Source organism: Anguilla rostrata, chromosome 16 (assembly GCF_018555375.3).
Source record: "Anguilla rostrata isolate EN2019 chromosome 16, ASM1855537v3, whole genome shotgun sequence".
In the NCBI taxonomy this organism is placed as follows: Eukaryota; Metazoa; Chordata; class Actinopteri; order Anguilliformes; family Anguillidae; genus Anguilla; species Anguilla rostrata.
This window is the reverse complement of record NC_057948.1, coordinates 11,789,168-11,803,895: the sequence shown is the minus strand read 5'-3', so window position 1 is coordinate 11,803,895 and position 14,728 is coordinate 11,789,168. Positions and strand designations below refer to the sequence as shown.

General features: G+C 53.7%; 1 protein-coding gene across 3 annotated transcripts in view; it reads right to left on the bottom strand.

The window, feature by feature from the left end:
- Positions 1-6,670: 6,670 nt before the first annotated feature.
- Positions 6,671-14,728, bottom strand: part of LOC135241878 (leucine-rich repeat-containing protein 28-like) — a 28,016-nt gene continuing 19,958 nt past the window's right edge. For all 3 annotated transcript variants that reach the window (XM_064312627.1, XM_064312629.1, XM_064312628.1), the window contains 3 exons: positions 14,487-14,665; positions 10,376-10,535; positions 6,671-7,235 (listed from right to left, as the gene is read on the bottom strand). In XM_064312627.1, the coding sequence (XP_064168697.1) occupies positions 7,166-7,235; positions 10,376-10,535; positions 14,487-14,665 (409 nt within the window). In that variant the 3' untranslated portion in view covers positions 6,671-7,165. The remainder of the gene's footprint in view (positions 7,236-10,375; positions 10,536-14,486; positions 14,666-14,728) is intronic.

Here is a 14,728-nt window from a genome sequence, read left to right as displayed (position 1 = left end):
ACGGCTAACCGCGGCGCTCAGACAGTTGGCCGTGACGTCTGCGGTGTTTGAACAGCGACGGCTGTTTGTCTCCGGCACTCGTGTTTGTGAGCGCTTTCCCACCTTTGTTTTCTCTCCGTGCGTTTCACACCGAGGTGCTGATTTGTACAACGCGGTGGGCGAACGAGGCTCTGCACAAACACACACGCCGACTGCTGCTGAGGCTGAGAAAAGTGTATCAGCTGCCAGGCACAACATCTGTCTGCTCTCCTCTTTATCTCTCATCTACATCTTCATCTAGTTTTCTTTTTTTTTTGTTTTTTGAGAGGTTTGCAGACAGGGGACTCGTAAAGTACTCACAGGGGGTCCTGAGAATTTATTTTCAATATTTTTTCAATATCTACCTTTGAGAGGGATATTTAAAAATATATATTTGCACTTATATTTATACATTTCATGAATGACATGACAGATTTACATTTATACATTTTTAGTACGACTGCGCTTACTGTGTTTTGATTATAACTTACAAATTATGGTTTTCAGATTTATACATAATGTATTTATACATTATATATTCTGCGTGCTAATGTGCTAAATTAGATATAGGAGTAGATATAGGAGTCAAAGGGTAACAGCTTTATCAAGGAGGGGTCTCTCAGGTGGCCATTTTAGAGAGGGCCACAGTTCTAGAGCACAGTCATGAGACAAAGACTTTCAGGTGTGCTGGTCAGCCGCTGTCAAGGCCGAGGATGGGAGGAGGTCCTCGACCACAGCCCATTGGTCGACGGTGGCTGGGACCCGCCCCCACCCCCCCCTCCCGGGCGGTGCGAGCACTCTCTTAGCGTGCGCCTCCGTGCCTGGCCTTGGTGCCCGCAGCTGTCCCGGGTCTATCAGGCCCCTATCGGAGCTATGCGAGGAATCCGCGCGGAACGTGGGGTCTGTCACAGAGCGCCGCGCGCGCTAATGTTTTCATGCGCGTGTGAAATACCGTGCCGGGCCGGCACAGGGCGGGGCGGGGCGGGGCAGAGCCTCCCCCCCCCTCCCCCACCGAAAGATCTCACCACCCTGCCCTGCGCTGCCATGGTGGTGCTGACGGTTTTTTGGTTTTTTTGGAGGGCTTATGGCCACATGTTGCGTGCACAGAGAGAGGAAGGGAACCTGCGCTCTGCTAAGCGCGTCAAAAGAGGGGAATTGTACAAACTGCGATTTTCACCGACATGTCAAAAGCTGCTTGCCGACCAATGAGACCGTGCCATTCTGCTTGCCACGCCCTCCAGACGGCTGGAAGAGTGACAAATGCAAATCTACCCACAATTCCCTGCCCTGTGGAACAGGGATAGATTACTCACTCTCTTAGGAGAGACTGGCTTGCGCAGTACACAACAGCCTGGCACTTAGCCCATGGGATGCTAAAAAACACCTCATAACTACCCTTTAACACTTATACCTCTCAAGACTAAATATTTTCATGTTACCTTAATCTTTCCAATTTAATCAGTCAGTACTATTGGTCTTTTCTTTATTACTGGGCATTATTTGTACTTCTGGTGAAATGCCTGTTCATAACATCAGTAATGCTTATCAACTGTCTGAGTTCCTAATGGATTTGGCAGAAGTGCCTTGGGCGAATTCCCCCTCCCATTGCTTCACTCCAGTGTCTCGTCTGCATCGCATATCTCGTGGGTAATGTAGTCTTTCTGCCATTATGCTGTCATGTCCCTCATCCAAACCGATCCCACTTTCCATCAAATTATCAGTGTCAGAGCAGCCTTTGGGGCATATCAAACCCACTGCAAGAGCACAGTCAAAGGTCAAAGGTTGAAGGTCATAGCATGCAAAGTGCAGGTCACCTGCTCTGTCGCATGGCACGAGGACTCAAAGAGGCGACTTCGTTCTACACCCGGCCCCCAGACAGTTCTATCTCTGCGGCCCGGTGCCGACCAATCAGCTCGCACCTGGGCCAGAGCCAACCGCTGCGCTGAATGCCTGCAGCTAACCAGACAGGCAGCGTGTATTTTCACATCCCTCCACAGCTGTTATTACTGCATTATTATTGGCCTTGCATATTATTTAACCACATTATCTCATTCACAGACAAGCTTTCAATATATATCTTTGCGCTCGGTTTGTTCTTACTGAAAAGCGAGTTTTATTACAGATTTTGGTTTTCGTTTGGCCCGTCGGCTTCGCCCTCGCCGCAAGCGAGCGTTTAACCACCGGGGAGGCCGAGGCCCAGGGAGCACCAGCGCGGCCCCGTTTGATTGGCGGACACCGTTGCCCGGGGTGACTAATAGGGCACACATCGTGCGCATTGTTCATTCATACAGTTTCTTTGCTTTCGAGAGGAGCGCTTTGCCCAAGGGCTCGGCACCCAGTCTGTGCCAACCCCGCCCCTCCCCTCCCTCCCCCCTCCCCCCTCCCCCATCCCACTGAGAGATAATCAGCACTTCAGCGGCGCGTCCCAAATCGCAGGTCGCCAGCAAACCCTACGCGGGGACAGCCTGGCAGGCTCGGAGGAGAGCTATTAAAAACAGGACCGTCTCCAAGCAAAGCCCACATCCAACCAAAACACATAAAACAGCAGGACCCGCCAGGACCGCGACGCAAAATCCTCATCTCACCTACGCCATTACATTCCTGATGGGCTTTTTCTTCTTTCTTTTTTAACTTTTGTTTTAATTACCATCGCTATCATCATCATTAGCGCCGTTATTGCTGCAATCTGGTATGACTGCACTGCGGCGTTATCATTGCTCTGTATTACCGCCGAGCTAGCCCATATGCTTCGTACTGTTTAACGCATCCAGGAAGTGGGAGACCGGAGTGTTATATAAAATATGACATATGTCATACGAGAAAGCCTGCCGACAGTCAATCAGTCAACACCGCACCGGAAGGCTCCTGCCCCCGCCCGTGATTCCCCCCCCCCCCCCCCACCTTTAAACACACATTCCCCTGCCCCCCCCCCTAATCTGAATGACCTGAAATTTCTTCATCCGTAGCCTCATGCAGCCCCTGAGAAGTCAGTTACCCATTTGGATTTTCCTGTTGGATTTTCCCATAACCGACTCCGCACTGGGACAAAGAGGGGAATTCCAGCATAGTGAGGGTGTCTGTCTGTGGTTCTTTGTCCCTGGATATGCGGTTTGGGTCCAGCGCAGCCCCACAGGATAACCCCACCCCCTTCCGCAGTCGCCACGAACACCTGCCGACAATCATAACGTGGAACTCTCTTCCATTGTGCGGAGATGGCCATTGTGATGTAATAAATGACACAATGGCTGCCACTCTGAAAAAAAAAAACAAAAAAAAAACCGGGGGCCTTGAAGCCACTGAGCCACCCGAGGTCTGGTTCTTACCGCACGTGCTCCGCAGCCCTCTTCCCTAACCTGACAGCTACGGCACAACCAGCGAGCCGTGTCTGTTTTTAGCACGCGCAAGTTTACAAGCAAGAGTTAGCATGTGAACATCTGCTACAGAAGTTGACATCACACCCCCCTGCTCCCCGGTAAAATGGTGTCATTCCACTGGCAACCTTTACATACCTGTACATTGTCTCTAATTAACCGGTACCCCTGTGGTGCCGTAAGTGAGCTACAACATGCTGTCTTTTGTGCGATTCATTTTGCATTCAGGAAATGTGTTGATTGAGATTTGCTTTCAAAGTGAAAAAAAGAGCGGCACAGGACTGCTTTTAAAAGAAATACTCTGCCACAAGGGGATATGATGCCAGCTTTCAAAGAGCAAGCTGATGTTCATATTCACAATTCTGCATTATGCGTTTCATAAAATGCAGATCTGCAAAGGGCTGCTTTTCAATGCAGAAGGTATGAAATCCAGCCTATGCAAATACGGACTGTGCAGCTGTGCACAACTGACCATAGTGTTGTTCTGGGAGACATGGCTTCCATCAGCGGATTTGACCCCACAGTTGGACAAATGAAACTCACAGCCAATCAGGCACCTGTGGTCTGTCTGTCCCAACTGTGTGGAGGGGATTGCATTTACTGTACTTTATTAACTGTTTTTTACCATTTTAACTTTGTTAAGCGACCTTGGGCTCTGGAACGGTGCTATATAAATAAAATGTATTATTATTATTATTATTATTATTATTATTATTATTATTATTATTATGAAGTCTGTCCCACTGCACAACCACACGCAGCTTGACCGGCGCTCGGGGATCGGTCCACACACCACCCAGGGGATGAGTCCACACGCCACCCAGGGGATGAGTCCACACGCCACCCAGGGGATGGTCCACACGCCGCCCAGGGGATGAGTCCACACGCCGCTCAGGGGATGAGTCCACACACCACCCAGGGGATGAGTCCACAGGCCACCCAGGGGATGAGTCCACAGGCCACCCAGGGGATGAGTCCACACACCACCCAGGGGATGAGTCCACATGCCACCCAGGGGATGAGTCCACACACCACCCAGGGGATGAGTCCACATGCCACCCAGGGGATGAGTCCACACACCGCTCACCGCTTTACAAAGCAAAAGCCTTTTCTATCAAGCAGAACGCTCAGTCATATTTTATGCGGGGGGAAAGCGTGAAATTTTGGGACAACACGATCCGATGGAAGGTTCCCACTGTGGTGACGGCCGCGGCCAGCGCGAGCCGAAGCCAGGCCAAGGAGGAGGGGGGGTTCGCGGCGGTGCTGCCGCAGCCCCTCTCGTTTGCCCAAGGCCCGATCGCACATGATTAAAGAGCCCGCGTGCCAGCCTGGCTCCAGAGGGAGGGGTCGGGGAGCTGGGGGAGATGCGTCTGTGAGAGGGGTATAAGGTGGGGGGGCACTTGGGAATAATTGCTCGGCTGCGGGGAACAGGGTTTCAAAACACACAGCACAGCTGGGAGGGGGGGGGGGGCTGCATCACTACCAGAAAACAGGGGGCCTGGAAACAGTCTGGAGGGGATGAAGCAACCGCTCTGTAATCCTAAACGCAATTTTACACATTCACCTGAGTAAACAAAAAACTTGAATGAATCATAAGAACAGCTCAATTAAAAAGCCTAAAAAAGAGTTTCTTAAAACAGGAAACCTGATATTATAACAAGAAATGTCTTAAATACAGGGATCTTTAACCTGGTCCATGAGAGCCACAAGGTTCTTGGTTCTTGCTTTCATCTTAAAATCAGTGAATAACTCAGACTCAAAAAAACAAGGCGAGGCGAGTTAGTGTAATCAACAGCTGTAATAAATCAATTAATCAATCAATTAAGCGCAACAAAAAAGGAGCAGACCGCACATCGAGGCTCTCGAACACGAAGGACCGCGGCTTTACGGTAAAACCGCGGTTTACGGCGAACCGGCTGACTTCTCGTGTCCCAAAAAAACCTCCTCCTCCAAGGAGAAAGCGAACGATCCCAGCGCCCCCCGCCCCCCCCGCCCCCCTCCCCTTCGCTCAGTCTGGAGGAGATTTACAGGGGCGATCGATGACCGGCTCTGTCGTTTTACGGTCTGTGGGGAGCGCCGCTGCCTCTTCATCCGTCCTCTGCAATGAGGTGTGGGCCTGGCCGCGCCGCACCGCGCCCAGTCCAAGGTAAACACCGGGCCCCCCTCCAAACACGCCGGCCCATCAAACGCGTCCTCAAGCAGCAGAATTGGCGAGAGCGCACAAAGTCATAAAGGGAAAACGACCGGGATCCAATCAGCATCAGTCTCAACTTTATACAATTCAAATATAAAAAAGCTTTTTTTTTTACCCCCACAAACACAGTTCAGCACATTCAGCAATCACTAAAACTTAACTTGAATTCATGTTTTAACTGAATTTGTGAAGAAAAAAAGGTTACGCTTGCTCATTAAGTCAGTCACTATTGTTGTCATGGTATCAAAGGGCGTACAGAGGGGGGTATAGGTACTAAACACCACTGCCCGAGCTCTCTGGTTCCTTAGCTGCGTCTCGGTTCCATAACTGCCAATTAATTACAAATACGGAATTTTCATGCTCACCATTTGACACAGATATTAACTTTTAGATCCTTAAAAACTGGGTGCCTGTACATTAAGTTTCCTGATAGATTTGAAAATTAAAATGGTTATTTCGCTGCAATAAGTCACCACTGATATAGGTGATTCCATTTTTATGCTGTTTTATAACGTCTGTCTGCTATTTTTGGGATGGATTTCCTGAGCCTTTTCATAGCTGTCTCTGGGTTACTTGCTAAGAATGGAGAAACAAAAACAGCACGATTTGGAGAGGAGCGTCCCCCGAGTGAGTTCTCAATGCACTGGGGTTTTCACTACATTTCCCATAAGGCTTTTTGAGAGTGGAAAATTGTGTGGGGGGGGGTGACACTAATGAAGATCACTCTGTGGAATTCCATGATTCAGAGAGTAAACAGCTTAGTGGCGTAAACACCGCTAGAACCCCACACGCCACTGAAAAGCCTCAGAGTGAAAACAGGCTATAAACTGCAGAATACCGTCAGGCCCGAGCCAATGCTAGTTAACAGACCACGAAACGCACGGTTTTGCCAAACTGCGTTTTGCCACAGTGAAGCCAAACCTCAGTCGCTGTGGTGGCCTTCGACAACAGTCACATAACAACGGACCTGAAGACGCAGTTTCAAACACACGCATTCGCTTACTGCGCCACAAAACTCTCCCATTCATTCAGCGTCTACTGAAAACAGAAGAGACTCAGCCCACAAAGGAATAGGCTTATTTCACAATTAATTGTTCTCAATTGTTTATTCGTCAAGTTCAAACGGATCTGGAAAAAAAAAAGAAGCAAAAACTGAGAGACAATAAAAAAGAGTTTTAGAGCAGACAGATGGATGAGGATGCCAGTGCAGTAAGATTCTGCAAATCAGGTTCTGATCCCACAGCTGTTAATGTTAACATTTCATATTCTTCTTTTACAGACCAACTAGTTAGCAGGTCAGTGTCAATGCTGCTGTTGAAAACGTCTCTCAATTCCTTCAGAAAGGACTGCTTTTGAAGCAGCTGACAGATTCAACCCAGGTCGAAAATTGTTAAGAAGATTAAAACTTTTTTTTTTTAATTTTGGAACATTTTGGAAGTGTTTAATTCAGACCCTGATCTCCCTGGCCGGTGGAGAGAGGGCCCTTGACTGGGTGGCTCGGTCCCACCCCTCAGTTCGGCAGCAGTGGGGACCGACTCCGGTCCACAGGAACATGGAGCCCTCCCCCCTCACAGCCCGGGCCTCAGGTCTGGAAGCTGAACGCCCGGACGCACTGGCTGGAGCAGCAGTACACCACGAAGCTCACCCTCGTCCTGTTCACCACAGAGAAAGAGGCAACGACCATAAAAGGGACGGAGAACAGACAGCCGGCGGCGACCGGAGGGAAACGGTTACTGTGAATTACCACAGGACAACTCATTAAGAATGACCGCAACACATTAGACACTGACCACAAAGGACCGTAACACAACATAGACTAACAGCACAAAAATCTAAAGGTCCTGCCCACTCCCCCCCCCCCCCACCACTACCACTTCACATTTGAGCTCCATCTTTCATTTCCTCAATGAGGACCATAAATCACCACCCCTGTGCTAACCATGCCAGAGCTACACTCTCACAGTCCTGTCACTGCTGACAGGGGTGGGGGGCGTGGCTTTGGGTCAGAGCTACACTCTCTCTGTCCTGTCACTGCTGACAGGGGTGGGGGGCGTGGCTTTGGGTCAGAGCTACACTCTCTCTGTCCTGTCACTGCTGACAGGGGTGGGGGGCGTGGCTTTGGGTCAGAGCTACACTCTCTCTGTCCTGTCACTGCTGACAGGGGTGGGGGGCGTGGCTTTGGGTCAGAGCTACACTCCCTCTGTCCTGTCACTGCTGACAGGGGCGGGGGGCGGAGCTTTGGGTCAGAGCTACACTCTCTCTGTCCTGTCACTGCTGACAGGGGTGGGGGGCGTGGCTTTGGGTCAGAGCTACACTCCCTCTGTCCTGTCACTGCTGACAGGGGCGGGGGGCGGAGCTTTGGGTCAGAGCTACACTCTCTCTGTCCTGTCACTGCTGACAGGGGCGGGGGCGTGGCTTTGGGCGACAGCTACACTCTCTCTGTCCTGTCACTGCTGACAGGGGCGGGGGGCGGAGCTTTGGGTCAGAGCTACACTCTCTCTGTCCTGTCACTGCTGACAGGGGTGGGGGGCGTGGCTTTGGGTCAGAGCTACACTCCCTCTGTCCTGTCACTGCTGACAGGGGTGGGGGGCGGAGCTTTGGGTCAGAGCTACACTCTCTCTGTCCTGTCACTGCTGACGGGGCAGGGGGCGTGGCTTTGGGCGACAGCTACACTCTCTCTGTCCTGTCACTGCTGACAGGGGCGGGGGGCGTGGCTTTGGGTCAGAGCTACACTCTCACAGTCCTGTCACTGCTGACAGGGGTGGGGGGCGTAGCTTTGGGTCAGAGCTACACTCCCTCTGTCCTGTCACTGCTGACAGGGGCGGGGGGCGGAGCTTTGGGTCAGAGCTACACTCTCTCTGTCCTGTCACTGCTGACAGGGGCGGGGGGCGTGGCTTTGGGCGACAGCTACACTCTCTCTGTCCTGTCACTGCTGACAGGGGCGGGGGGCGGAGCTTTGGGTCAGAGCTACACTCTCTCTGTCCTGTCACTGCTGACAGGGGTGGGGGGCGTGGCTTTGGGTCAGAGCTACACTCCCTCTGTCCTGTCACTGCTGACAGGGGTGGGGGGCGGAGCTTTGGGTCAGAGCTACACTCTCTCTGTCCTGTCACTGCTGACGGGGCAGGGGGCGTGGCTTTGGGCGACAGCTACACTCTCTCTGTCCTGTCACTGCTGACAGGGGCGGGGGGCGTGGCTTTGGGTCAGAGCTACACTCCCTCTGTCCTGTCACTGCTGACAGGGGCGGGGGGCTTTAGGCCAGGAGGTGACAGGAGCCCCTTCCAACAAGGCATGGGATTTATAGCCATTTATTCGCCCCCTCCCTGGTTTTTGGCTGGCTGCCCAAGTAATCCTGCATACACTCATAAACCTCACATAACTCACATAACATTCAGGCAGACAGACACACACACACACACACACGTGCACACACAGACAGCTCGGTCACCAGACATACACAAAAATGCATGCACTCTGCACACACGCACACACACACGCACGCACACACACACATGCAGACACACGCGCGCACACACGCGCACACACGTGCACGCACACACACACACACACACACATGCACACTCACACACGCACGCACACATACACACGAGCACACACACACACACACACACACGTGCACACACACACACACACAGAGAGTGAACTGGGCGAACCCCACAGTAATGTAGCACTCCTGGCTCCATCAAAGCAGGGCTGTGGAGAGGAAGCAAACACACACCACCTTCCCTTTCAATTAGCTCAGCAGCCCGAGTCCCCCTGCCCCAGGAACAGCACCACCAATCACGCACACAGCAGGGGTGTGTGTGTGTGTGTGTGTGTGTGCGTGTGTGTGTGGGGGGGGGGGGTGCCCCCTCCTCAGAAACAGCAGAATACGGCATGAACACGCACCATGGGGGGGGGGGGGGGTCCTGGGTCAGGGCGGCGCGTGTGTGTACGTGTGTCTGCGTGTGTGTGTGTGTGCAGAGTGCATGCACTTTGGTGTATGTACCTATCCGAGCTGGAACCGAAAGCAGTGGGTGACTGTGACCCCCACCCCGCTCAGCTGCAGAGCTTTCTGTGAGTGACGCTCAGGAGGGAGGGGGAAACCGCACCTCCTGCACGCGGGGGGGGCAACGAGTCCCCGCCCACGGGCCCAACCTTGAGAGAGTACGAATTAATGAAGGGTGTGATAGCATGTTGTGGTTATGGAGGGGTGTGGCGGGGGAGAGAGTGGGGAGTAGCTGTGATGTGGAGGGGAGGCAGGATAGGGAGGGCCAGGGGGAGGAGCATGAGAGGGGCGGGGAGGGGCAGGAGGAGGAGCGGGGGAGGAGCATGGGAGGGCAGGGTGAAGCGGGGAGGGGCAGGAGGAGGAGCGGGGGAGGAGCATGGGAGGGGTGGGGGGAGGAGCATGGGAGGGGCAGGGTGAAGCGGGGAGGGCAGGAGGAGGAGCATGGGAGGAGCGGGGTGAAGCGGGGAGGGGCAGGAGGAGGAGCATGGGAGGGGCAGGGGAGGAGCATGGAAGGGCGGGGTGAAGCAGGAGGGCCAGGGGAGGAGCATGGGAGGGCGGGGTGAAGCGGGGAGGGCCAGGGGGAGGAGGGGAGGAGATGGGAGCTGAGGGCGGGGGAGCAGGAGGCAGGGAGGAGCAGGAGGAGGAGCAGGGAGGGGCAGGGGGAGGAGCATGGGAGGGGCGGGGTGAAGCGGGAGGGGCAGGGGGAGGAGCATGGGAGGGGCGGGGTGAAGCAGGGAGGGCCAGGGGGAGGGGCAGGGGGAGGAGCATGGGAGGGGCGGGGACTACCTGAGGTGCACGCCGGCCAGCGCGGTCTCGCTCAGGGGGACGATCTTGGGGTAGACGATGGTGAACATGGCCCGGCCGCAGTGGTGACAGTGACCCACGGGGCACCCCAGCAGCTCCAGGAGGATTCTGGGTAACAGGACCTGGGGCAGGAAATTCACCTCTGAGGGTGGGGGAGAAAACAGTAACAGCATGCTTAATTTTGGTATTTTTCAAGGACAGGAAGCTCCACAATGAAGACCTGTACACACTGATACACAGCTTCAGAGCTGACCTAGGGTTTTCCTTCAGAAAGAAACCCAGAGGGATAGTGCCTGGTTGGACAAACCAATAACCTTGCAGTACCAGGCTGAACAAAACACTGAATGCCATACCAGGGGTCCATCATTAATATTTATTGATATGCGATTCAATAAATCATCGAATTAACTTCACATTCCCGTTAGATGTCCACCTCAGCTGATCATTTCCAGGTGACTGTTAAAGAGCAGCATCCCTAGGAGTGTTTAAAGAGGAGGAGAGAAGAGCAGCTCACAGCGGCCAAACCCAGCCGTCTGTTTTGCTCGTCTGGATGTGCCGCTGACAGAAATGAACCCAAATTCATCAACGTCACACAGACGCAGCTTCTATTCCTCACACACTTTCGTTGTAAAAAAAAAATCTTAAGCATTAAAACAACTAGAGAACCGCGTCTCAGGTTGATCCAGGTCCCTTTCAGACGTGACGTTAAACCTTCTGGATCCTGTGACACTCCAGTGGTAAGGTCCAGTGCCCAAGGCTCTCTCTCCCTCTCTCTCCCTCTCTCTCCCTCTCTCTCCCTCTCTCTCCCTCTCTCTCTCCCTCTCTCTCTCCCTCTCTCTCAGTCTGGCTGTCAGATGATCCTGCTGGTAGTGAATCCCTCTCTTTGCCTCGGCTGACGTGTGGCCAGTGTTCCAGGGCCAAATGGAAGCCTCAGCTGAGGTGAGTCAGCTCCTGCCTCGCCATAAGAGTGCTTCCAGATTCATGAGAGGGGCTAAACAACAGCAATACAGTACAATAATAATCATAATGTTTTATAGCAAGATAAAGACAGAGTGAGAGACAGACAGACAGGCAGACAGACAGACAGACAGACAGACATGCAGGCAGGCAGACAGACAGACAGACATGCAGGCAGGCAGGCAGACAGACAGACAGACAGAGAGAAGGAGAGAGACACACAGACACATGGATTCCATCAGGGGCGTATGCGTGGAGCTCCAGCTGGACGTGCAGTAGAAGATGAAGCCATGTTTTGGCAGGGTCATTGGTCAGGGTTCGAGGGTTTTCTCGGCAGTGAGGTGTGAGAACGCCGTCTGCCTGGAATCATCTGGTCCCGGGGGGGGGGGGGGGGGGGGATAGCGGATGAAGGGCGTGGCCACACTCCCCCCACCCCTTCCTTGCTCGTCGGTGACTTTGGAGACGACCTCTCTCTCCCGCCTGTAGGTGTCTGAGAGACCTCGCTGCAGACTGCAGGCGCGGGATCGGAGCCGCGGCTGGCCGGTGGGGCTCGGGGGCCGTGTCCAGTCATGGGCCGATCCGGCGGGTTGATTCCGGCGCCGGCGTCAGACTGCAGACGCGCCGCGCCGCCGGGGGGTTCCACGCGTTCGGCAGGCGGCGAAGGACGGGGCCGCGCGGCGCTCGTTAGCGACGGGGCTCCGCCGCTTCCCGCGAGATCCGGCTGTAACTGCCGCGGCGCGCCCGCCGGCTCTCCGGTTTTCACGCCGCGGTTCTGCTCGAGCCGACCCAGACAGGGGCCGGACCGGCGCGGGGCCAGCAACGGCACTCTAGGACTCAGCACTAAAACAAGAGCCCTCAGCGCTGTGCGCACAAACACACAAAATAAGCTTTGTGTTCTTTATCAGACACTGGCCTGCACTCTCTCTCTCTCTCTAACACACTCACTCACTCTCTCTCTCTCCCTCTCTCTCACACACACTCACTCCCCCTCTCTCTCTCTCTCCCCTCCCTCACTCCCTCTCTCTCTCACACTCTCACGCACACACACACTCACTCACTCTCTACCTCTCTCTCCCTCTTTCTCTCCCTCTCTATCTCTCTCTCACACACACATCAGGAAAGGGCAGACCGCATCTTTCAAGTATAAAATATTTTCACAGTCTCAGCAACCAACAACTCGGTCCAATTAAAGGCTCAGCTTGAAGAAAGAGAGAATGTGCAGTACGTCAGCTCCAGGAACGGGTAGTCCACCTCTGCTGTCCGCAAACATGTGTGTGCACATGCACGGTCAGTGTAAATCTGCATGGGCTTGAAATGGCCGAGACAGTTCAGGAAAAGAGACAAAACAAATGTAAAAATGGAAAGGGAAAATGTGTAGTTGTGCGTGCCAGACAACACGCTAACTGCCTAGTCATTCTTCACGCAGAACCACCCCACATGCATTAGTCCGCTGTTGATCTTTCCGCCAGTAACTTTCATTGGACGGCACTTCAAAACGCTCATCTGCTTTATTCCGCCTAATTAAAAAAATGTTTATCCGGGGCAAAAGTATTTGGAATGCACAATAATCACCGCAACTTCCTCCAGAGATCCAAGGGCCGCTCAGTTGCTATCGTGCAGGGGCACAGCGGCCATCCCTGCCAACCCAACCCTCACGCGGCCGACGCCCAGCCATGTACGCGCTGCTCCGAGAGGCTGCTACCCTCAGTCAGTACTGACACAGCCGGGATCAACACAGTCAGTTCTGATATAGTCAGTACCAACACAGTCAGTATAGACACGCTTAGTGCAGACACATTCAATACCGACACAGTATCAACGCAGTCAGTACCAACAGTCAGCATCAACGCAATCAGTACCGATACAGTCAGTACTGACACAGTTGGTACAGACGCAGTCAGCATCGATTAGTCAGTACCCACACAGTCAGGTATGACCACACGTCTAGGGCACACAATAACCGAACACAGTACCACGCAGTCTACCATCAGCTCCATCCCATGCAGGACCGCATTACAGCAGTTCTGCCAGTTGGTCAGAGCGAGCAGCGATGAGCAGTCAGCTCACTCTCTCCGTGTGCGCGGGCTGCCCCATACGGACTCGCCCAGCTCTTCTCATCTTTTATGGCCTCAACTGCGGACGCATGCAGGTTTATAGGCCTGATTCCGATTGGCCAGCGAGGCGTAGAGAGCCGCTCCCTCTCCCTGGCGAGACTGCGCAGGACTGGCCTTTCTCCATGCTGGGCCCGAGCTCCAGACCTATGGTTACTGGCCCCTACCGTGTGGCCCTACGCTGGGCCATCTGCGCTGGGCCCTGCTCGCTGGGGCCCTCTGCGCTGGTGCCCTCCATGCCTGGGCCTCGCGACTGGTCCCTAACTCTGGGCCCTCCGTGCTGGGCCCTAACTGCTGGGCCCTCTGCGCTGGGCCCTAACTGCTGGGCCCTCTGCGCTGGGCCCTAACTGCTGGGCCCTCTGCGCTGGGCCCTAACTGCTGGGCCCTCTATGCTGGGCCCTATGATCTGGGCCCTCCGCGCTGGGCCCTCCGTGCTGGGCCCTATGCCCTATGATCTGGACCGTCCACTTCATGTAAACAGCGAGCCCTTGGAGGGGAAGGGTCAAACAGCGGTGAAATCCTGACACATAATGTGATCTCTGCAGCTGCTCAATAGAGCAGCACACTGCGCTGTACAGATTACAGCTGTGCCCGTAACTCAGTCTTCAGGTTCAAACCTCAGGCTCTGAGCCCCTGAGCAACGGTGCTTAACTCAGTAAAAGGATTAATGGATAGCGTGTTAAACAGAAGGCTGCTGTGTACAAAGAAGTCTTCACAATTTCGTATTACATTACAGACACTTAGCAGACGCTCTAATCCAGAGTGGCGTACAGTAGTGGAGAACACACAAGCGTTACTCTCAGGAATACAAAAATATATTATCGCCAAGAAGTCACACTGGGTATCCTCTATGCAAAAATAACTATTATTACAATAATTATTAGGATAATTGTGATGATTATTATTATTAAAGACCCTCTTAAAGAATCCATAGGAGTTGAAAAGAAAGGACTTCTTTGGGCACATTATGGGAAACAGTGTTGTGAGTGAGGGACTGAAGGGCATCACTGTAGTTACTCTCTTACCCCTGTGGGGGGCGCTCGACTGGTGTGCGCTGTGCAAGGCCCTCATAGCCAGCTCCTGCAGGGGCACCACGCACTCCGTCTCCATGCCGACGGCCTGCACCTCCACCGGGAGCGGGATGGTCACGTCCCCGAGCGCGACGGACAGCAGCCTCTCAGACACCTGCGGAGACAGGCCACACCTGCAGAGACAGGACAGCCAATCACTGCGCTGGCTCACGACTACAGGGACAGGACAGCCAATC